The 25,152-nt window shown below is 41.2% G+C and overlaps 1 protein-coding gene across 3 annotated transcripts in view; it reads right to left on the bottom strand.

The window, feature by feature from the left end:
- sik3 (SIK family kinase 3) overlaps positions 1–25,152 on the bottom strand; it is a 39,898-nt gene that overhangs the window by 10,886 nt on the left and 3,860 nt on the right. Inside the window, exons 2-16 of one of the 3 annotated variants that reach the window (XM_044201365.1) lie at positions 15,358–15,474; positions 14,594–14,657; positions 14,075–14,236; positions 13,771–13,895; positions 13,367–13,490; positions 12,701–12,819; positions 11,886–11,996; positions 10,204–10,338; positions 9,738–9,818; positions 9,077–9,186; positions 8,274–8,430; positions 7,960–8,109; positions 7,791–7,864; positions 6,473–6,607; positions 4,787–4,928 (exon numbers count right to left, since the gene is read on the bottom strand). In XM_044201365.1, coding sequence (XP_044057300.1) covers positions 4,787–4,928; positions 6,473–6,607; positions 7,791–7,864; positions 7,960–8,109; positions 8,274–8,430; positions 9,077–9,186; positions 9,738–9,818; positions 10,204–10,338; positions 11,886–11,996; positions 12,701–12,819; positions 13,367–13,490; positions 13,771–13,895; positions 14,075–14,236; positions 14,594–14,657; positions 15,358–15,474 — 1,806 coding nt within the window. The remainder of the gene's footprint in view (positions 1–4,786; positions 4,929–6,472; positions 6,608–7,790; positions 7,865–7,959; positions 8,110–8,273; positions 8,431–9,076; positions 9,187–9,737; positions 9,819–10,203; positions 10,339–11,885; positions 11,997–12,700; positions 12,820–13,366; positions 13,491–13,770; positions 13,896–14,074; positions 14,237–14,593; positions 14,658–15,357; positions 15,475–25,152) is intronic. The other 2 variants (XM_044201366.1, XM_044201367.1) reach the window with 2 other exon arrangements.

Below are 25,152 nucleotides of genomic sequence, written 5' to 3'. Positions count from 1 at the left end.
ATTTCAATAAACATTTGATCCGTTTCCAGGGGTCCTTTCCTGGGTATATTTCATTTGTGTGTTAACCTCTGCTCTACCCTTATTAACCCTCTTAACACTTGAGAGTAATGCTAATCCCAACTCGTCAGTGCATACCTAAAATTAAGCACCCACTGCAAACATGATGATTATCCTTCTCCTTACCTATAACTCCTCCTGGGGGACGTAATCTCATTGCAGTGTCACTGCGAATTATGGGATGTCTGAAGAAGCAGATTGCGGTTTTCTCAGGTGAAAGACTCAGTTTGAACTCACCTTAAGAAATATTGTATGTTGTGTGTCAAGATTACAGTAAGTCTAAATTGTGTCAGTGTTTAATAACGATGCTCAGAATGGTTCACCTAGTTTACGTTTTGGACGTCACTTGATTACAAACAGCAAAAAAGCAGATTAAGATTAGTGAAGAGATATCTAGATTAAAAAAAACTCTTACTGCATCTCAAGACCTGACTTACATCCCTGTAATCATGATCTATCAGCCATTTCACTTTAACCATTTTTTCCTGTCCTGTTAGGGTGGTAGTGTTTCAAATACCATGGGAAAACCCTAATCCTCTATTTCATTTTACAATGCATGTAAAGTGCTGATTACATGTACGTTTGTGAGTATACATATATGCCATATATAATGGCACAATCTCTCCAAATATCTATTATATATCTGTGACCACTGCCCTTATACAGTGCATCCGGAAAGTATTCACAGGCTTCACTTTTTCTACATTTTGTTATTTTACAGCCTTATTCCAAAGTGGATTAAATTCATTATTTTCCTCAAAATTCTACAAACAAACCCCATAATGACAACGTGAAAAACGTTTGTTTGAAATCTTTGCAAATTTATTTAAAAAAATAAATAAATCACATGTACATACAGTGGTGTGCAAAAGTGTTCGCCCCCTTCCTGATTTCTTATTTTTTTGCATGTTTGTCATACATAAATGTTTCAGATCATCAAACCAATTTAAATATTAGTCAAAGATAACACAAGCAAACACAAAATGTTTAAATGTTTTTAAATGAAGGTTGTTATTATTAAGGGAAAACAAAATCCAAACATACATGGCCCTGTGTGAAATAGTGATTGCCCTAATAACCCTAATTGCCCTAAACCTAATAACTGGTTGGGCCACCCTTAGCAGCAAAAACTGCAATCAAGCATTTGCGATAACTTGCGATGAGTCTTTTACAGCACTGTGGAGGAATTTTGGCCCACTCATCTTTGCAGAATTGTTGTAATTCAGCCACATTGGAGGGTTTTCGAGCATGAACTGCCTTTTTATGGTCCTGCCACAGCATCTGAATAGGATTCATTTGCTCAACTTATCTCCACTAGGCCACTCCAAAGTCTTCATTTTGTTCTTCTTCAGCCATTCAGAGACCCCACAACAACATCCAAAGAACTGCAGGCCTAACTTGCCTCAGTTAAGGTCAGTGTTTATGACTCCACCATAAGAAAGACTTGGCAAAAATGGCCTACATGGCAGAGTTCCAAGACGAAAACCACTGCTGAGCAAAAAGAACATTAAGGCTTGTCTCATTTTTGCCAGAAAACATCTTGATGATCTCCAAGACTTTTGGGAAAATACTCTGTGGACTGACGAGACAAAAGTTGAACTTTTTGGAAGGTGTGTCCCCCATTACATCTGGCGTAAAAGTAACACCACATTTCAGAAAAAGAACATCATACCAACAGTAAAATATGGTGGTGGTAGTGTGATGGTCTGGGGCTGTTTTGCTGCTTCAGGACCTGGAAGACTTGATGTGATAAATGGAACCATGAATTCTGCTGTCTACCAAAAACTCCTGAAGGAGAATATCCGGCCATCTGTTCGTGACCTCAAGCTGAAGCAAACTTGGGTTCTGCAGTAGGACAATGATCCAAAACACACCAGCAAGTCCACCTCTGAATGGCTGAAGAAGAACAAAATGAAGACTTTGGAGTGGCCTAGTCAAAGCTCTGACCTGAATCCTATTCAGATGCTGTGGCAGGACCTTAAAAAGGCAGTTCATGCTCGAAAACCCTCCAATGTGGCTGAATTACAACAATTCTGCAAAGATGAGTGGGCCAAAATTCCTCCACAGCACTGCAAAAGACTCATTGCAAGTTATCGCAAACGCTTGATTGCAGTTGATGCTGCTAAGTGTGGCCCAACCAGTTATTAGGTTTAGGGGGCAATGACTTTTTCACACAGGGCCATGTAAGTTTGGATTTTGTTTTCCATTAATAATAACAACCTTCATTTAAAAACTGCTTTTTGTGTTTACTTGTCTTATCTTTGACTAATATTTAAATTTGTTTGATGATCTGGAACATTCAAGTGTGACAAACATGCAAAAAAATAAGAAATCAGGAACAGGGCAAACACTTTTGCACACCACTGTAAGTATTCACAACCTTTGCTCAATACTTTGTTGAAGCACCTTGGCACAAATTACAGCCTCAAGTCTTTTTGGAGTATGATGCTACGAGCTTGGCACACCTATTTTTGGGCAGTTTCTCCCATTCTTCTTTGCAGGACTTCTCAAGCTCCATCAGGTTGGATAGGAAGCGTTGGTGCACAGTCATTTTCAGATCTCTCCAGAGATGTTCAATCGGGTTCAAGTCTGGGCCACTCAAGGACGTTCACAGAGTTGTCCCGTAGCCACTCCTTTGTTATCTTGGCTGTGTGCTTAGGGTCGTTGTCCTGTTGGAAGATGAACCGTCGCCCCACTCTGAGGTCCAGAGCGCTCTGAAGCAGGTTCTCATCAAGGATGTCTCTGTACATTGCTGCATTCATCCTTCCCTCTATCCTGACTAGTCTCCCAGTTCCTGCCGCTGAAAAACATCCTCACAGCATGATGCTGCCACCACCATGCTTCACTGTAGGGATGGTATTGGCCAGGTGATGAGCGGTGCCTGGTGTCCTCCAAACATGACACTTGCCATTCAGGCCAAAGAGTTAAATCTTTGTTTCATCAGACCAGAGAATTGTTTCTCATGGTCTGAGAGTCCTTCAGGTGCCTTTTGGCAAACTCCAGGTGGGCTGTCATGTGCCTTTTACTGAGGAGTGGCTTCCGTCTGGCCCCTCTACCATACAGGTCTGATAGGTGGAGTGTTGCAGAGATGGTTGTTCTTCTGGAAGGTTCTCCTCTCTCCAAAGAGAGAGCTGGAGCTCTGTCAGAGTGACCATCGGGTTCTTGGTCACCTCCCTGACTAAGGCCCTTCTCCCGCCGATCACTCAGTTTGGCCGGGTGGCCAGCTCTAGGAAGAGTCCTGGTGTTTCCAAACTTCTTCCATTTATGGATGATGGAGGCCACTGTGCTCATTGGGACCTCCAATGCTGCAGAAATGTTTCTGTACCCTTCCCCAGATCTGTGCCTCGATACAATCCTGTCTCGGAGGTCTTCAGACAATTCCTTGGACTTCATGGCTTGGTTTGTGCTCCGACATGCACTGTTAACTGTGGGACCTTATATAGACAGTTGTGTGCCTTTCCAAATCGTGTCTAATCAACTGAATTTACCACAGGTCGACTCCAATCAAGTTGTAGAAACATCTCAAGGATGATCAGTGGAAACAGGATGCACCTGAGCTCAATTTTGAGTGTCATGGCAAAGGCTGTGAATACTTATGTACATGTGACTTTTTCGCTTTTTATTTTTAATAAATTTGCAAAGATTTCAAAGAAACTTATTTAATTATCATTATGGGGTATTGTTTGTAGAATTTTGAGGAAAATAATGAATTTATTCCATTTTGGAATAAGGCTGTAACATAAAATGTGGAAAAAGTGAAGTGCTGTGAATACTTTTCTGATGCACTGTATGTTCATCTTTTGTCCCCAGATCTGACCATCTTATGTCCAATTTTTCTTCTTTACATCCAACCTCTGTCCCAACAGAATGAGTCCTGGGTGTCTCTTGTAGCACTGCTGGTCACCACAAGTAAGCTTTTCTCCTGTGAAGTTGTGACCCTGTTTCTCACTTTGTTCACCCCTCCTCTAGTCTTAGCGTACCATCACCATGCTGCTCATAGGATAACCCCTTATCCCTGTTGCCAGGACGTCAGAAGGCCTGATCTGAACTCCAGGGGCAAACACAGATGGTCAGAGATGCATAATGACACTGTAGTTCTTTTTTAAAATACTGCAACCAGAAGTTAGCTGACACCATTAGCTTCTTACAGGAGCTTGACTGTTTCTGTTATGAAATGGTGTGAGGAGGCAGAATGCAACACTCAGCCAATGGGGGTGGGGGGGTGGGGCGCTCATCACAGTGGTCCACATCCAGAAAGTGACTGCTCCTACACTGACTGCTGCATCACTGAGTTTACCTCAGCTCATAAAGCAGATTTTGTAGTGCCAGGGATCTTGGTTCGTATTCCCAAGAGAGTCAAAATTGCATCAAACTAGCTGCAATGTATCACTATTTCTGCACCTCTTGCCTTGAGAGCCAAATGTGTTGCACCACTGTTTTCAAGCACCTAGCAGTCCTCCTCCTATAAGCAGTTGAAAAGGCAGGGGAGTTGGGGCAAAGCAGAGTACAGGCCAGAGGGGAATTTCTGAAATCTCAGCACCTGGTGAAATAATTGTTTAGTCATTGGTATTGATCAATAGCCCAATCGACCCTGCAAATGTTGCCTTATTTTCTCCTACAGATACTGAGAAAAAAACAAAAAAACAAATACTAAATGTATCTTTTCATAAAGCTAGGCAAGCAAGAAAAAAGGAGATAATATCCCTCAATATTAAGTAGAGTGATGTACCTGTTTGAGTTGCTTAATGAGGCTGCTGTTCTCTAGATGAGCCTTGAAGGCCTGAATGGTGGCGGCGCCATCAGAGAACCGTCTAACAGGTGAGAAGCGCTCCATGGGGAGATGAAGGGTGTTACAGTCCTTATAGCTGGATCTGAGGAGGGGACCACAGGGAGCAGACACAAACACGTGTGTACAAAAATACACACACACCCGCACACACACAAAGACACACCCGCGCACACACAGACACAACGTGACAGATAACAGACACATCGACGCACACATATTCAGTCATACAGACACAGAAACAGACACATGAGAAGCTTGAGCACTTCAAACTTGCACAAAATATTACAAGTTAAAGTATCTGACTGTGATACATTAGGTGTAGAAAACATTAGGACCCCCAAATTCACACAACTGATATGTTAAACGAATCCAGTAGCTACCCTTTAAATGATTTCATCCATCCTGTCAATCATGACAGAGGAGGAGACAGGTTATGGGGAGAATTTTAACCTTGAAGAGCATCTGTGTAAAATTGGCTATGACTCAATATCAGGATTAGCTTCCAAACACCGACAGTGACTTCATTTTAGCACTTTTAAACCCTTGACATATTGTCTCAGAGGTCACTGCACCACATTAACAGCTGAGGTCAATGGCATAAAAACTTTCATGTCACAGTTGATCATCAGTTAAAGCTAAGTTACATATAAATACCATTGTTATTGGAAGTTCGTCTAAGAGCAACACTGCCAAATAGGACATTAAAGGAATGTTTTTTTGAGGATTTTTTCTAAATAAGCTCTTTCCTCAACTTGCCATTGATGACAGATGTTTCCCTGTGCAGTGCTTAGGAGATAAGCCAGTTTTCATTGCACAGTAAAAAGAACATAAACTACTATGTATTGGCATGCTTCATAGAGAACTAAATTACTGAACAAGATGGATATTTGAGAAGACTGAATGATGCAGCTGTCACTTTCACAGAAAAATAATTTTTCAGCAATAATTGGCCAGCATATCACAGCCTTTTGCTTGCCAAAAAGTATCCAATGAACAAAGATTCAGCTTCCACACATCCACTGTAGCTCAACAGAGCATGCTTTCTTTAACAACAGCCACAAATGTATCTATATCAAGCCATAATTTAGACAACAGGTTGCCAAATACAAAAACTCACAATGAAGAAAAAGTGCACTCAGTATCGCAAAAGACTTTTCAAACTGAGTTGGAGACAACAGCTAGAATAACTACACGGACAACACCAAAACATATGACTACTGGAGAGAAAATACACAAAGGTAATGATTTAGCTTTGAGGCCTTGCTGATACAAGAACAATCTGCTAAATCTTTGGAGTGAACATGTCAAATACCTCTTTCCAGGTGTGTGGGGAAGAAACAGTTATTTTGAATAGTGGTTTACTGGAGATATGTCTGTCATGTGCCAAACCCTCCACCTCCAAAACCACTATTGACAAAAAAATATGCTACTTCTTTGGAAGGTGCACAGCCTTCACTTGGTGAGTACATCATCACCAGTGTTTGTGTGAAATCAGCTGTGTGTGCAAGTGAGTGTGTGTGGTGTGTGCGAGAGAGAAAAAGACAGAGCTTAATACGCCCATTTAATGTGAGTGTGTGTTTGTGTGTGTTTGTGCATATACAGCTGGGAGTGGGTGTGTCCCCTCACCGGGTGTGTGTGTCGGGGGCCCAGCCCCCCCTCTGGCGGGGGCCCTGGGGCCGCTGTGACTCTGCAGAGGGCTCGCCATGCGATGTGCTCGTGAGCGCGTGCGTCGTGTGCCGCTTGGAGCGGTTCGCCAGGTACCTGGGCCGCAGGGAGGGGGAGGACGGGGGTGAGGGTGGGAGACAGGAAGCAGCGCTGGTCAGCTCTCTGTCCTCATTGGCTAATGGAGACGGGGGGGAAATGCCCACCCCTACCCACCTCTGCCAATGGGTGCCATCATTCATATCATCTTAGCCAATCAGAAAAACATAGAATAAAATTACACCATAGATAGATGTTATAGCTTATGGGATCCCACAACCCCCCAGCTTCCAATTTAAGGATTGGACTGGTTGCCTTTTTTTTTTATTTATAAAATCATTGCTTTTGCAAGCTTCAGAGTTAGCAAAGCTGTGTGAGAAAGCGTGAGAAAGTCGGGAGAATAATTTGGCACTTATTGAAATGAGAGAGATAAAGAAGATTTTGGCAAAAGAGTTTGAGAGATAGGAGGGCTGGATTTGGTGGCAGATTCAGTTTGGAACTGTGGCAGAAGGCACTTGCGCGATGGAGAAAGGAGGAGAGATGGGGTAAGCACCACAGCAGAGTGGCCACCTCCCGTGGGAAAAAGCAGAGCAGCCTAGAGGCACTCACTCCCAGCAACCCAGGACACCAGCGAAGTCTACAGAAGGTGCTGTCTGAAGAGGACCAGCTGGGAAACCCTAACCTGGACTTCTGAATCCAACCCCACAACTCCATAAACCAAACCTGTGCCTATTTTTACCCTGGCCTAATTTCAGCTCATTCTATGTCAAAGCTCTCATTTTGGACAGTTTTTCTAGATTCTTGCATAAACATGTCTACCTCCACTGCATGGTTCTAGTATTTGTTGTGTAAGCCTATTGGTTTTGCTTTCTTTGTATTCAGTTAACTGGATTTAACACATCCCGCCTACTCTAACATGTGGTGAATTAAGCTTTTGGTCCAAGAAATGACATTAAGTGCTGCATGTCACTAGTGTGATGTATTTTAGGCCTGTAAAAGGTTTGTTTACATTGAAGGAGGTGATGCAGATCTGTATTCCGAACTACAACTGGTAAATCATTTTAAATGATGTGAGATCAAGCCTAAAGACAATAAATGTAAATCTAACTAATAATGAAAACTGTTTAAAAGCTAGCCGAATCCTTATTTCAACTTCACAGATTACGGGCCCTCCAGAGTATCCAGTTTAGACAGCACCTCTGTACAGTATACCCCTTCACCAAAAACCGTCAGCGTGGGTTACCTCTGTACTGCCTCTTGGTCTGGCTCTCCGTCTGAACCTTCCTCATCCACCGGAGCTACCGCAGGGATAGGGTGCTAAGGGAGGCAAAGAATTTACCAGTCAACACTCCTACAGTTTATATGAGGGGAGAATAAACAAATTGCACACATACAGAAATCCTGATCCTCACCGGGCTAGCGACAAGTGGTGAGGGCCCCCGGGGCCTCTTGAGGAGCTGAGCGTGTAGTTGAATGTTGGCCCCACCGTCGGAAGCTCTTCGACCAAGAGGCCCCATGCCATTGAGCAGCTGCAGGGTAGGTGGCTGCAGCAACGACTGCTCCTGGAGGATCAGTTGACACGGGAAGTCAGATTGGAGAGGAAAATCAATAAAGTTGTTCTTTAGACCCTCCACAAGCAGGTTTCTGCAAATTAACTGATGACTTCCAGGGGCCTTCTAATGCCAAACGAAAGACCAAACGCCACATCTAACCCAACTGACTGTACCTTGTACTCCAGCTGCTGTGTGGGCTGCAAGCTCTGTGTGGGCATGAGAGTGTGCATTTGGCCCATAGTGGGGGCCAGTGGGGGGAAGGGGGGCTGGGGCACTGCACCACGAGGGAAACCCGGTGGCAGTTTCTGGAGGTCCTCCTGCATCTCTGTCCTATGGTAGGAAGAGGGAGAACGACAGGACGGAGTTACTGGCTATGTCTATGTGCTAGTTAATGTCTAACTTAGGATAGATTATTTAATTGCACCTTAAAAAACCCACAGTCTTGTATCAATGTACCCACCAATAAACACTTAATATTTGTGATCGCCCATTGATTATTTAAAAAACTATAAAAAGCTAGCAACTATTACATGTGATTGCTTTAAAACTTAACACCACAACCCAACTTGCTAAGTAGTTGGCAGAAACACAGCATATACCATCTTTTGACAACTGCCTTAAATAAATACAATTTTGATAAATGAATACAGTGCGTTTGTTTGATCCTTACCACATAAAAGAGAAAAATTGGAACTGCTGAAAGATACAGACTAACTTTCACCAAGTCGTTAGGTCATTATTAAGAAGATCTGGCATTTTAATTTACAGTGTACATACAAATGCAAGGAAATGATGGGTGATGACAGGGGATTATGGTTTTAAGTAAAGTACTGAGGTGATTTCTTTGTACACACAAGACATAAGAAACAGTCACCTGAAATTACAGACCGGTCAGCTAACAGCTATAGAGTCAAAAATACTTGTGATACTGTAGCAATAAACATCACTGATAGTAGGTTGGAGAGTTGTGTGTTACCTTTGGTCTGGTACCCCCACAGTGTGCCGCCTCATCGAAAGGTAGCGAGCCATGGCCTCAGGAGATGGTTCCTCCCCTTCATCACTGTCCAGTGCCATGCTGCCATCCGGCTAAACAATACATACACACACATTAGTAAATTGCACGTGTGTTGCATGCTTGTGTACATGTGTGACAATGTATCAAAACATAATATACATTTTAAATGTAGTTCAATTCTAACAAACATGCTTCAAAAGTTCAGGTCTTCTATTAAAATCCCTGCTGCAATGCAGTGATCTGACGCATTCTTGTCTTTCACAGTGTTTGTGAGTCAGCTTTGAGGCTGTGTGTGTTATGTTTGAGAGTGTGTGTGTGTGTGTGTGTGTGTGTGTGTGTGCGCATGTATGTGTGATTATGTGTGTTTATGAGATGGATCCCGGACTACACTAACAGCAGTAAACTTTAGTAGTAAAACGTAAATACTGGAAAGACAGCCAGTGACTATAAATATGCAAATCATCAAGTGTTGCAGCAATTCCTTGCTATGTAAGGGACTCCTGTAAAGGAGTGACAACAATTTTTAATCAGTAAAACTCTTTAAGCTAGGGTTAGAGCCATGAATTGGATTTGAACTCCATGTACAAGTTCTGCTTGGTCCTAGGTGCCATCGTCGACTCACCTCGACAATCTGGTTCTCTGGGTTGATGAGTTGGACATGTGGAACAGTCATGCTAACGGGATTACCCTGCGGATCCGTCTGCTGGGCATGAACACAAACACAAGCACAGACAGACACACATACAGGTCATGTGAGGATTACACTAATTTTCTAACAATCTCCTTAGTGCAGTGGGATTGGCAGATGTCGGTTAGAGCCAATCAACTCCATCATGACATTATATACATACAAAGAATCAATTTATCATATTATCATTATCAATTCAGAGTATAGACAGACAGAGGATCATGTTAAGATCATGTTGTGATCCACTGGCTCTAGAAGACTTCTTTACAGCTTAAAAAAAAAAAAACTTGGCATAAAATAGCCCCAACTCTCCTAAATAATCAAACTGTGTTGAAAATTGACACATGTAGGCTGCAAAGCCAGCATCATATCATGCCAACACCAATGGACAAGGAATTACCTGTACAGTGTTAAGAGGATAGCTAATGGGGCGCGGTGTGGGCAGGGCAACACGCAGGGTCTTGTGTTTCTTGAGGCGGTCAGCCAGCAGACTGTAGATGGCACTGTAGTGATCGTATGCATCTGTTTGTAGAGACTACAGGGGAAAAAGCAGAATAAAATTAAAGCTGCAAGCAGCGTTGATGGACCTTGCATCCACCCACACCTCGGGGGGGAGCGACAGCTATTGTCTGATGGCTCCGAATCTTCATGACTATTGGGCACTGCGCAAAGGAGTTAGATATCACTCCCTGTGTGATATCCACTATGTGGTATGCTAGAGAACACACACCAATTATACGTACATTGCCATAGACCACATAATGTAAATTTCATGAAAATCGAATGATGTTTGTCACATATGGTTTTCTTCCTGTTGCCAGTAGGTGGTGCTATGACTATCACTCAGTACTGACATATAGAAATCTTGAGGCCTGGACACACAAATTGGACAATGTATAGTCAAGTTACAACAATTTTCATGGCGAAACATGCAAATTGTCCGCCTCGCCATAGCAACAGCGCTCCATGAAAACTCAAAAGCTTTGCAGTTTAGCATCGTGAAAATCTTTAGTCTTCGCTGACCAAATTTGAGCTGGACCCTGTAAAAGTGCTAGGAGGAGTTTGTACAGGTGGAGCCCCTGTAAATGGCAAAAAATGCACTAAAATTACACACTAAATTCAAAATGGCCAACGTCATGTTGGGTGTAGGGCATGGCCAATCTCTGAACCTATCGGCTATCACAACAATAACAATTTAGCCTCTGTGGGCAACAGCAAATGTTTTGGGGCTTCCGGTGTAGCCAGCGGATACTCGGATACCAATCTCCGGGCCAAGACTCTCTCTTTCGTGCGTCAGCCATTGTTACAGTCCGATTAGCAACTTGAGGGAAAACGCACAAAATTCTAAATGGCTGACTTCCGGGTGGGCCGAGTGAATGAAAGCCAATGTGAAACATGTCGAGATTGGTAAGAGCAATGGGTGTACCAAATTTGGTGAACAGCGGAACAACTTTTTCCCAACTAAGGCCTGCCATGCTAAACATGCATGAATCCAATCTTTGTATATTCTCGCAATGTTCACGGGTTCTGATGTGCCGATGTGCCATGCCTAAGCCCAGTTGCGACATCAAATGAAAGTATTTACCTGTTCAACTATGGGTGTAAAGCTTTGTGAGTTTTTGAGCATCCTAAAGGCCTTAAACATGTGGTTAGAAAATTCTAATTAATGCACAAAATCCATAATGGCTGACTTCCTGTTGGGCAAATTCTCTTAAAAGAAAGTGAAATATGTTCTTAATGTTGAGAGCAATGATCCCACTAAATCACAAGAAACTTTATCCCAACCCTGGCATGCATTTGGGGGCGCTATGGAGCCCCTTGGCCACACCCAAGCCCAATCACCGCAGAACTTTGCGATTTTCGCCAGGTTTGACATATATGCCAATTTTCGAGCATCCTAAGCCCCTCAAAAATGCATTACCAAAGTAGAATAAAAATAATCCCTAGAAAAACAATAGATTCCTTTTGGCTCTGGCAATTTCGTGCTCAGTCTCTGAATAAGTTGCTTGGATGACTTTTGCCGAAAGGCAGTGCTGAAATGTAAATTCATCAGTGCAAGTCAGCTATGTATTTGTGTCCAACCTGAAGTGTGCGCTCTCTGTCCAGGCCCATCTCAGACATGGCTATCAGCACCTGTTCATTGATGAGTTCTGTTTCTCTCTCCGTCTTCACCTGCTCACACTCCGCTATCAACTGGATGGGAGGGGAGAAGAGATGGAGAGGAGGTGCAAATGACAATGTCATATGTCAAACTTCCACAGCCTTTACTTTCAGTTTGGAGCACCTACTCTATTGTAAACATTGAGCTAAAGGAATAATTCCATATTTTAGGAAATGTGCTTATTTGCTTTCTGATAAGTTAGGTGAGATGAACTACTTCTTGTCTGAGAGCCATTTTCAGGTAACTGCTCAGAGTTAAGACAAACTGGAAAATTGTTGTCTTTACACTTCAGTTTTTTTAGGGATTAAAAAATTAGATGTTAACTGAGTGACAAGTGAGCTTTAGAGGTGCTGGTAGGTGGACAGAGCCTGTTTCTAGTCTTTGTGCTACGCTAAGCTAACTAGCAGGTGGCTGTAACCTTACGTACTGTATATTTAAGCGACAGCTTTGAGAGTATCAATTTTCTCACCGTCAGAAAGTCAGTCTTTTGCTTTAACTGTTAAAAATACTGAAAGAGCCTGGATTCTAGGGTCCCAACTGTGTGCATTGTTGGTTAATACATTTTCATTGATCGGATAGAGACATACAATGGACAGCACAGAGGGAACACAGTAACCCGACACCAAAGTGGAAAATTAGGCAGGTGAAACATTCTTTTGCTTAAAGTAAATGATCATTATATGACCCTGCCCTAAGTGAAGATATTGACTGCTGAATACTTCTAGAGGGGTCTCACCCTGTCGAAGTCTGGGTCCGGGTCTCCTAGTCTCATCCACTTGTTCTTACAGATCTGCTCCATGGTCAACCTTCTACTGGGCTCCAGCACTAACATGTGTCTGATCAAGTACTCACAGTCTGCAGTAACACACGGACAGACAGCTCACATGAGATAATACCACTTGAAAACATTATAATTATTAAAACAACGCTAGTTCAGTTTTATATTCGGGGAGTCCATTTATGTGGATCAATCCTGAAAGCATATTGTACCTAGTCTGCATTTCCTTTGACATTGACTTAAAATGATAATCCACCCACCCACCCTATTCTGACAGTTGGTCATGGTAATGCACCAGCTAGCAAACATGGAAACAAATATTGCACGATCCATTGCATACACAAAAAATCTGCTTTGCAAATTTTTTGAGGAAGGAAATGCATACAACATGTTTATTAGACTTCAAGGATACATACTGTGTTTTGGTAAGAAACACTGAAAACGCTACAGGCACATTTAATAGCCAACTTTCAAGCGAACGGTAGTAGGTGCTGGATACTAAAGAAATAGATTTTGCTTGGCCCTTGGATGGAAAAAAGCTAGTGACATCTTACACTGATTAAGGTGTGGCCTGAAGGAGGAAGTGAATACGTGGGAAAGAGTAAGAGTTGACTAGAGTCCTACCTGTGGACATGAAGAAGGGGATGCGGAACTTGCCACTGAGGACACGTGCCCGCAAATTTTGTAGAGTGCTGCCGTCAAAAGGCAGGGCGCCACACACCAACACATATAACACCACACCCAAGCTCTATACAAAGAAAAGACAGCAGGAAACAAACTATGAGTACATCATTTTTAAATAGGGCTAAAACAAACAATTATATTCATTATTAATAAATTCAGAGACTATAGACTCTATATACTATTGAAGAAATTGGATACTATATTTTAAGACAAACACCTGTCAGGGCCTCTCATTCATTAAGGATTCTTTCTTTTTATTTAACTTTTTGGAAAGTTCAAGCAAGTTAGCTACACCCTGTGCTGCAGCCCAACGGGGCCTTATGCATACCTAAAAGTCTACTCACCCATATATCTACTTTAGGTCCGTCATACTCCTTGCCCTCAAAGAGTTCTGGTGCAGCATAGGGAGGGCTGCCACACCACGTCTTCAACAGCTGGCCTCGAGAAAACAGGTTACTGAAACCAAAATCTGACATGGAGAGAGGAGAAGTTTAATCAATCTGATCACTTTCTACAGAGTAAATTCAATAAACCCAGGAAAATGCTCCAAAAGCACATGTTGACACTTGCCTACACCCACTCACCAAGACAGTCCAAAACCACTAAATTAAGTTTCCCACCCATACATTCTTAAGTGCAAACACAAACCTGCGATTTTGATGTTGAGGTTGTGGTCCAGCAGCAGATTCTCAGCCTTCAGGTCTCTGTGGACAATGTTGCGGCAGTGACAGAAATGGACTGCTGCGACAATCTGCTTGAACTTCCTCCTGGCGTCCTTTTCCGCCATACGCCCATGAGCCACCAGGTGATCTGCGCACACACACACACAAAGTATACAGATTTATGGTACTCATTTGTATCTCTGAATATACACAAAGTGAGGCATATGATTCTGTTCTGATTTAGCCTAATAAATCACAACATGAAATGGGACATAGGAGACTGGATATGACTCAGTTTCAGAGAGGTATTTCAACTCTACCAATTACACAAAAATTTGCACAAAAGACGAGGAATAATGGAAAAACATGAGCTGTGTTTAGTAAAACTAAAATTTGCATTTGTATTTTGACAGCAGTCAAAAACCAAAAGGAAACAAACAGTAAAGCAGAGGGAGTGGTGATGACAAAGAATCTACATCAAGGTAACAGTGGGGAACTCCCTTACCGAATATCTCTCCACCGCTAGCGTACTCTGTTACCAAATAGATCATCCTCTCCGTTTCCATCACCTAAACACATAAACAAATGATAACAACCAGGACCTACAGACCTCTGACAGGCCAACATCTATTGATGGGGTGGTTCATCCATTACACAACAGAATGAGTAAGCAGTGTTTGGCATATGAACAGAGGGATTTAAATAGAACAAAAACAGCCATTTTATTCAGTGTAGCGTTCAATGTATGCATGTGTGTGGATTTCAACATTAAGTTTTGTGGCAAAGTGATTCAACTATGTTTAAACTTCAGTCAAGATGCTGTAAAAGTTGACTTGTGACAGGTTGGTTTGGTGTTACAATCCCCATACAGCTGGAAACGTTTGGGTGACAAAAACAAATAGGAAACACTCTTTTCTCAACTTCTACCACTGAGTCTCACCAGAGCGAAGTTCTCAGGGAGAAGACTGTGGTTGTACTGGGCAGCTCCCCAGATATACAACCATGAATGTGAAAAGGAACTGTGAACTTTCCCTGGATAAAAATTGAAACATTTTTCCCCCAGGTACATTTTTTCCAGGTACATTTTGCAATTCAGTACCAACCAATGCCTACAATCTTCAACACCTTGGTACAGTTAACCCAAAAAACATCAGATCCTGCTAAACAAACACATATTTTATTTGCCCTTTTCCTATCGGGCCATGGATCTCAGGTGTACAATGTGAGTAGAGTGCATTATCGGCTCTGTGGGTGAGTGCAAGCGTGCACCTGGTAGAGGCGGATGATGTGGGGGTGCTTCAGCAACTTCATGATTTGCACCTCTCTGAAGATCTTTTTCAGGTTCTCATCGTCCAGCTGGGTCTTATCGACTATTTTTATAGCCACCTGGAGACAGAGAGAAAAGAAAGGGATTGAGGGAGAGATCAGGATGAATGATGAGAGAGGGTGAAGTGGTGAAGAGAGAGGGCGAGATTAAGGATGAAACAGTGAGGGAAGGAGGGGGTACAGAAGACCGAAAGAGACAGAAACAGAGAGGAGAGTAAAAGAAAGTGAGGAGACAAAACAAGAAAGAATATATCTTAAACCATGCAATGAGCTTACCAGCACTTGAGTTTTCAAAATACAGAAACTGTGCCACCGGCTGAGTTAAGAAAATAAGATACTACGAGGAGAAGCTGGCACTTAAGATGAATAGCCAAACTGCGTGTTGTCAAATACTGCACTTTCTCTGGATTCCAGCTTGTTTGGGTAACCTGACCTGAGCCATGACCTTCGACTGCAAGCAGGACTCTTGCATAACTGCAGAGCCCTCGACAATGGCTCTGGCAGTGTGGACGGTGATGGTGTGTGACAGGAGCTTTGCTCTGCCACTTACGAATGGGTAGACTACTTTAATGACTTAATCAAGCTAATGGGGCTGCTCCAAAACACAGCGTCTTCCAAAAATAGATGAGCGAGTCTGATGTGATGTGTGGGAAAAAATGAAAAGCATGCGTCCTGCATTAACACAGACACACACAGCACCTCATCCGTTAAATTCTGTTGAGTGCCATCTCAACCTCCCCTTTTCCTGATACCAAACACGAAGAAGATGATGCCAGCTGAAGCCCTACACGGCTGACTTCCTGTTGCAGACAGGAAGGGGAAGTGAGGGAGAGTGAAGAGGGCGCTCCTGAGAGAGCACAGAACCACATCTAACAGTGGCATTAATCCAGATCAGTGTGTGTCTGTGTGTAGCATCCGTTCAGGCAGGGCCCTTCCCTTCAAGGGCATTGTACAATTGTGGAAAACATGTGTATTGGTAGAGTTCATGTCTTCCCTACATGTACTCATTTACAAAGACTGATGTCAGTCACTAACCTTGTTTGATTATTCAATTATGCGATTTTTGCGGATAAGTTCTTAATTTAAAAAGATAGGAATGCATCATGTATGTTTCTTTAAAATTTAAATGGTGGACTGTCACCCAGCCTTAAGAAGCTTATAGCCCACCTAATAATTTACAAACAAAGTGACTCGGACCAAGCCACACAACACTATTCTAGCCATTCCAGCCATGATTTGTGTGTCAGGTAACATTAAATGATTTGCCCAAGCATATTCAGCTTAGTTTGCCAACATATGTTGTTGTTGTGATGTTAGCTATAGTAGGGTTGTGAGTATCGCTGTCTGGAGCTGGTTTGCTGGCTCTGGGAAACCGTCTCGTCCTCTCTGGCTGTTAGCTTCGCAGCCGCAACTGTAGGTCAGTTTGCTAACCCCACAACCTAGCTAACGTTAGTTATATTACTTGCTGTGTTGTTGTTCACTCTATGTCATGGTATTTGTCATGGTACTGGATTTCTCCAGAATCGTAAGTATTATATAAAAAAACATCTCATGCCATGTATGTTTATATGTATGCATCTGTTTGGAATGTGTGTCTATGTGGTATTTTAAGCTCTAGGAATCTATTCTTGGCATTGGCAGTCATCCAGTTTTGTTGATGTAATCGCTCCCCTCTGCATCTTCTCTAGGGTAACAACAGGACATCTGGATCACACACACATACACTCCCACACTCAACCATATGCCGACATCTACACGTCCATATTATTTCATACATTTCAAGGACAGTGAGTCGTTCTGAAAATGAAAATTGCACAGAGGCTTGTTGTGTGTCTGAATATAAAACCCTGTGCCAGGCAAACTGTTGAGTGGCTACTGGGCAAGATGCAGTGCACAGTGGCACAACTGAGGCTCTTGAGGTCCCACACTGTGGGGTTGTCACTCAACTGCTGTGTTTCTCCTACCACAGAGATTGTATGATTGTTAACATGGCTGACAATCAATTAAGGACATTGCTTAAGATTTGCATCCCTCGTAAGAACTGACAACTATGCTAACAGGCATAGACCTCACTGGACAAGTGATGATGCTAGCTGGTAAGCTGTACTCCACAAACAACCATGTGACCAGTGTATCTCTCAAAGGTTAGGTTTCCAACTTTAGCTCCAGCCAAAGTACAGTAAATATGTTGTGACTCAGACCGTGTACCTGAGTAGGCTCAGGGTATTCAGTCTGCTTTGCACTAGCTTCCATGACTCTGGAATTTTCCGTCAAAAGATCTGGATTCACACCCACACACTCCTGAGAGGCTGGCTGCAATGAGATGAAGTGTCACATAGCCCCTCCTATCACAAGACAGTGACCTCAACACAGCACCATGCCAGAGCAGAGGAGTCTGGACATTTTACACAACACACACCGACTCTAGCTTTACAGTAAAAAAATTGAAAAAATACATTTAAAAAAAGCTGCTTATGGCAACAAAACAGGAGTTTAAAATAAAATAACATATCTTAAAACATTCAGGTATGTAATGGGAAATCAAAAGGTGAAGAACAATCCACTTAGGCCTCCCTTCAGGTGTGCATTTTCGCTGGCAGTGTCCCCACAGCTGAAGAAAACAGACCTCATTTTCTTCCCCACCGAATGTAGGGGAATTTAAATTGGTACCAGTTCTTCATTTAACATTTAGCCTTTTCAGTTTCCCAACTGTTATATTAACTTTTTTCCCTAGGTTTAACTGTCAACTAATGAAGATTTTTTCAAATCCGATAACTCAGTTTGGTGTCTAACTGGCAGCTAAGCGGTGAGTTTTTTCCTCATACATCACCAAATGATTTGGACAGAATGGACCATTTGCCTCGACGTCACCCAACTTGTAAAAACGCTAACATTTTTCTTTTTTCCTGATATTGCAATACACTGTTCTGACAAACAGTGTGATCATTCAATTATTGTCATCTGCTGAGCTAAATCAGGCATATCCTGTCATATCTATTCTCATTGTCAAAATAGCCACTAGTTATGCAGTTTGAACAACTGCATAACTCCTTAAATATGTGGCCTTTGCTGTGTTATGTAGTGTCTCAGCACGTTTTCCCTGATATAATATTATTATATTTCAGAAAAATCTAATTATTTCTTTTGACATTAGCAGAAGCACTCTTTATTTCAGGCCTCTCACTTCCCCTATAGACTGTACACTGCAAGAAACCCTGCAATATGCTAAGAAGACGTAAAGTACAAGCAAATTGTAGTGCTTGGGCTATAGCTCATAATGGCATCGAACTCCCCCTCTCATCACTATTTGATTGGACAGATTATTACACATATCACAAGGTTTCAGGAGATTGCCAGCTTTAATGCAAGTGTACAACAACAATGCATCGACCATATAGAGGCTAGTAAGACTGAGATAACTGGGAGCTTGTTAGGAGCTTATACACAGGCTAATGACCCAGCAACACTTAAAGAGGCAGCAAACGTATGTTCTGTAAATATATACATGGACGCAAGAAAGCATTGGCTGGCTGAGGTAGACACCGCTGTATCAACACGCTACCAAGTTAATATCACAACACATTCATAGTAATTAGAAAATCTAATTGTGCTACACACCAGCGCTCATGCAGACATGTTTGTTGTTGTTCTGTGACAGGGAACTAGCACTTAACACTGTAAAAAAAATACCTGCATTTTCAGCATAGTGATGTTTTGGAAAAACAATAAACTGATGTATCTTATTAAATGTGTACCACTAAATGTGAGATAAGGGCATGACCTATGCCATGCCACTCATTTATAAGAAAATGTTTACATGGCAAAGCATAAAGTGGCTTCTTTGAATTACAACATGAAATCCATTTGCATAAGCACATAACACTCCATGATTCCTGAAAATGTTCAAATTCTCCAATACATCTCTGACTGACTCAGGTTAAACAGGCCATCAAGTATAGGCTGGTTCAAATCATGTTTATTTAGAAATATATGGGATGGACAAAATATTAACAGGACCTCTAGGTATAATGCATTACAATTCAACAGTAACACATACAACAACCTCAACAATCACCATAAAATTGAATCAACTTGTCTCAAAAAGAGTTTTAACAAAAACTAACATTGAGGGTAGGATTTATTGGGGACTGTTGTATTAGACTCCATTAGTTTTAGCTACATGTACAACTCAGTGTAGACTAAACAACCAAAATAAGAACATTTTTCATCCCTAGATTTTCTGATGAAATAATACCAGAAGTAGTAAAATATATTCCTCACAATTCTATGATAAAAGAAATGCAGGGCATTGTTTTCCTAGGTCTATTACAGTGGTTTTGATTTTTAAGCAAAATATAAGTAATGAACAAATCTAAAACCATACAGCATTAAAAGTTATCTAAAATCTTATTTACGACGATCATTTAGCCTTCCGGCATTCTCCAGGACTCTCCAGTATTCACGTAGAAAACATCCATCCATGACTAAACTATAATGAGACTAATCCTAAACAGAGAACTGGGTAAGTCGAAGCCGGGGCACACGCACACGCACACAGGTGTGGTGATATTATGTACGAGGTTAACCTTGATCAACAGGTGACACAGATTACAACACCCACAGGGGGTGTAATGCTCAGGCTTAACCCATTATCAGCATGTGAGAGTTTAACCCGTACCAGCACACATGCACACACACATTCCTGTTTAGGTTGAAGAAGTTGCTTGGTATGAAGCTAAAACTGTGGCTTTTGTGTGTGTCTGTGTTTGTATAAAGTCACGAGATCACACAGCACCATACACACAAAATAAGGTCACAGCAGGTCAGCACTATGACTGTATTATGCGTGTGCACATACAGAGATGAAAGCATACAGGCAGTATGAGTCATCACAATGCCTTTCAGAGATGTTCTACTTGTGTGTTTTACACTTGTATGAGTTTATGTGTGGAAATGACTCAGTTGAATGTGTTAGGCTGAAAGTACAACACTGGGGACATGCTACAGTGTGGAAAAACGGGACATCACACATTCATTTGCAGTTTTTTTCCCCTTCTTCTTGTATAGCAGAGCCCACACTTTATGGCAAGTAAATTCTGAGGGACATGCAGACCTAACCATAACCAGTATTTGACAAGGTTTGAGTATATATCACAACGGCCAGTTGACAACTACCTGCATTAGTATCATGATAACCACACGTTAATTACCATTTTATTTATAGAGCAAACTAACAGCGGCAATATGGAATGGTGGAGCATAAACAATATTTTCACAAATTAAAATTATATTTATCAATGACAATTATGGGGCAGAAGCAGAAATTGGAATTAGAAAAAACACTAACTGAGTTGCCGCATGACACACCATCACCCTAACCTGGTTGACTCTACTTGGTCCACATTCCCATTTTGACAGTGATTAATGATTTGGTGCTTACAAAGAAGAAACCAGCAGTTCCAGTTTGGCACTGGATTTACAATAGGACAAACATATTAGGATAGGTAAATATCTATACTCTTCTTTAAGAAATGCTACAGAATTCTGAAATCTTGACCACCTAAATTGGAATTGAGGAAGACAACGTCTTCATACTACAACATAGAACAAACTTAAAATGTTTGCTTTACTTAAACTATATCCTCGCTAGCTGTAGCAGGTCTTACGTTCATACGTCCTCCACCATTATATCTCTGCCTGTCCACTACAATCATGCCAAATGTTCATGGTAGAGCTGCAATGATTAGTCAATTAACTGACGATTAAAAGAAATTTAATGGGCAACTATTTTGATAATCTATTAATTGTCACTTTTCATGCAAAAATGCCAAACATTTGCTGGTTCCAGCAAATGTCCAGAAGGAGGAAAATAAAAAAAGGATGAGGAGGAAGACAAATACATGAGGGTCCTTCAGCAGAACTGCCTGGACCATAATTATTTAAAACTTCTTAAATTAAAAAATCTCTTTAAAAATAATGTCCACACAGCACAACAGATGGGTAGGCATTAGCATGTCAATTCTGTTTCACCCAGGACTCAAACTCACAACCTTAAACACCAAGAGCAAGTCATGATCACCAGCCAAGTGAGAAACCATAGATGGCTTCACACTATGACTTAGGCAATCACTAGGGTTGCATGTAAAGACAGATTTCAAACAAGTGCAAAAATTCAGTTAAAGACAAAATTCTGAGAATTTCTTCAAGAACTTCATCTAGACAACATAGAGATGTCTGTAATTTATTTTTATAAAGACTGATCCATAAGTGACAAAGAGATGTTTAAAGATGCTCTATTTCCATTGACTGCAATAGTTTACATGAGGATAGAATTAAAAATACTGTCAAAACTGTTTTTGAGATACAATTCTGAAATTTACCACACTACATCTACCATGACATCAAAATTTTGTAAATTCTTTTCATGAAAACTGTTCAGCAATAATTTGGGATAATGTGGGAGGGGAAAGGTTTAATTAGTTTTATTTTTATTTTGTATATTTTCATGCATGGAAGGCAGATTTCCTCATAGGAAGAAGAAGAAGAAGAATAACATTAGCAAATACAAGAGTGAGCCCAATATTAATTGAACATTATTTGCCTCCCTGCTCCACAGTATGGGTGGGTGATACGACTACTTAATACCATGAGACAATAGGGCATTCACGACTGCTGCATTTTAGTAGTCATCAACTACTCGCAAAAAAGTAGTCAACTAGTCGATTTTTTCACCCAATAACAATGATCAATTCTCGTCAAAAAGGTCTCAAATACAACCAGTAAAGAGTTAACTAATGTAGGCAGGACCAACCTGGGCATAGGTGAAATAGCAGAGTCCTTGATTGGCTCTGAGAGGCTGTTTACAAATGAGCAGCAATCTGATTGGATTAAACCCCAGCAAGCTTGTCTGAGCTGGATATTCTGTTTGACTGCAGTAACAACGCAACTGCTTTCTTGCAGGGTTAGCGGGAGTCAGTCCTTCTCCAGATACTTTATATTATGTTTATTTAACATGGCATAACGTAGAAAATGATTGTTCAAACAAATTTATGCACAACAACGACCAAAGTTATGTCCACCTTTGGTCGTTAGAAGGCCATCTGGAAAGCTCTTAATAGGCTACTATGATGCACTATGATTACATGCTCAAACTGTTTGAAATACAAGATCAACTTTGGAAATAACTTCATAAGCAATCTCGCTAATAAACACAAATGTCCAGAGGTTGCAAAAGTTTATTTTAATTAGCCAATACATTTGTAAACATTCAGTGATGTTGACAGGTTTTCAATGTAGTGAGCAGGGCTCAACAATAAGGATTGCCCGACAGGGCAAGTGGTAAAAAAGAATTAAATGTGTATTTTTCTGGAGCTGATGATGGAAGTAGCTATCTCTGTTGAGGGTTGTTGTTTTCCATTACTAAATAATTGCTTTTTTAAAAATAAATAAATTCAGAAGAGGATTACAATTGAATATTTTAAATATAACTAAATGTTTCTAGAGCAGCAACAGTAATTTACAACAGCAAAGTCACTAAATAAACTCAATATTTCACTGAAAACAAATCTAGAATGTCAATAAAATAAATCATATTCCTGACATCAAAATACTGAGTGAAGTTTAGAAAGAATGAAGAACACAGACACCAGTCAGTATCAGCCCCTCCTCCTGTCCTGTGTCCTGGTAAGTTACCTGGTAGAGGGAGGAGGGGCTGGTTTGTCTCAGCCAGCAGTAAGTTTACAAGAATTTGCCAAATTTTAAGATACGTGACAAGCTAAGGTAAACAGTTGGAACAATTTGCTAGCTAGCGCGCTGTGGTTGTGCAAAACATAGCAGCGATGGATCAGACTGCGGACAGAGCAGATTCAATTAAAATATTGCTTTCTACATGTTCATGCTTGTTGAACAGGTGTATTGATAAAGTATTGGCTTTTTACTCACTAAAGGTTTTATTGCAGTTATTTACAGTAACGAGCGTAGTTGCCATTAACTCAAGTAATCTCCGCCGCCTCTCTGCTGTTCTGACTGTACTGTTGTGGTACATCTACATATATTGGATTTGACGGTTTTATCTGCTCTGGTATTTGAACACTGTTGACTGCAGTCGAGCATTGGGGCCTCTTGCTCTTGCTGCATGTCGCTGCTGCATATCTGCTGTACATGCATTGCCACTGCCTTATTACTGCATTGTGCTAAAACTACAGATGAACGATTAGTCTGCAATGATGCACAGTGTCGACTAGTGGTTTTGATAGTCAACTATTCTGTGAAACCCCTATGAGACAATATGAATTGTAAATTTTTAGCTATCCCTCTTAATACCTCTGGGTGTATTAGACCATTGTGTACAATGTTGTAAATCGCTGAGCAGGACTGCTTTATGGCAGTACTAGATTTTTGCATTTTAAAAAAACGCAATCGCAATATGATTTTTTTTTGCATATCGTTCAGCCCTACTCTCACAGATCATGTTATGAACTCTCTGGAAGGAATATATTTGAAGCAGCAGCATCAACCAAAGACCTTAGCTCTATCACAACTGTGGTTTCTGGCTGGAAGACTTTGCATCAGCAGAGCTACTACCATCTTCACTAAACAATCAATTTGCACACAAACTGCTGGTATCAGTCTGGGGCGGAAACGTAGGTGCTGAGATGGTTCATGAGCAAGAGCAGGATCTTACTGATGAAGCCTACACTACCCTCCCTCATGTCATGTAACAGAGACATACACACACACAGTCCAGGCTGTGTTCTTCTTCCGACAACTTAGAATGCAGCAGAAGATGACTAAAGGGCAAGGAGATAAGTCAAGCAGAAACACAGCCTTTGTCATATTATTCACCCACATTTGAGTGTGTGCGTATGTGTGTCTGAGAAACATAGCCCTCTATGATGTATGTAAGAGAGCTTTGCATGAGTGTGTGTGACACAGTACACTAGGCCTGTTACCAAACGCTTGCCATCATGCCTGCCCTCTTCCTCCTGCTCATCTTTCTCTTGCCTAACAAAACACTCGAGAGGAAGGGGGAGAAGACAGGAAGAAGAGGAAGGGGAAAAGGCCTGCTTCCCCGCAGACAGACAGGTCAGGACATGTCGCACAATGCCATCTTTTACCATTCTTGCTTACCTTGCTGTGGGCACAACAAGACAGAGGGCTTTTCAAAGTGTGTGTCTTTACTTGATCCTTAGTCAGGTCGTACAAGGGCACTGACCATACCTCCTTTGTCAATTTATTACACACAAGTTTGCACATACACAAACATACAATGTTAGCACTGACCATTTATCTAGAGGCCAGCAAAGACCAAAGATGTTCTATTATACCTGACTAGCAGTGATGGACAATTTCTAAAATTGTCAGAATATTGATGAAAGATGTAGAAGATTCTGTAGAAGTCCTACATCTCATTTCAACATATTTCATCAAATATGAGCATATTTCCAAGGACATTTTACCTTCAAGTTGTGCTCAAAACTCAGGAGACTTTAATCAGTGGTGGAGATAAACAATATTGGCTTTGACTAGATTACATTTAAGAATGGACACAGACTTGGAATTCAAATTGCAACATTTTGTAATCTAAATAATCTTGAAAGACTAGTCAATGGTCATAAAATTAATCCCAACAATTTTAGAAATATATTTATATAAATGCGAAACATTTGCTAGTTACAGCTTCTCAAATGTGAGAATTTACTGTTTCTCAGTTTTATAGCATTAGGCTATAAATTAAAT

Source organism: Siniperca chuatsi, linkage group LG7 (genome assembly GCF_020085105.1).
Source record: "Siniperca chuatsi isolate FFG_IHB_CAS linkage group LG7, ASM2008510v1, whole genome shotgun sequence".
Classification (NCBI taxonomy): domain Eukaryota; kingdom Metazoa; phylum Chordata; class Actinopteri; order Centrarchiformes; family Sinipercidae; genus Siniperca; species Siniperca chuatsi.
This window is presented reverse-complemented; position numbering and strand designations above follow the sequence as displayed.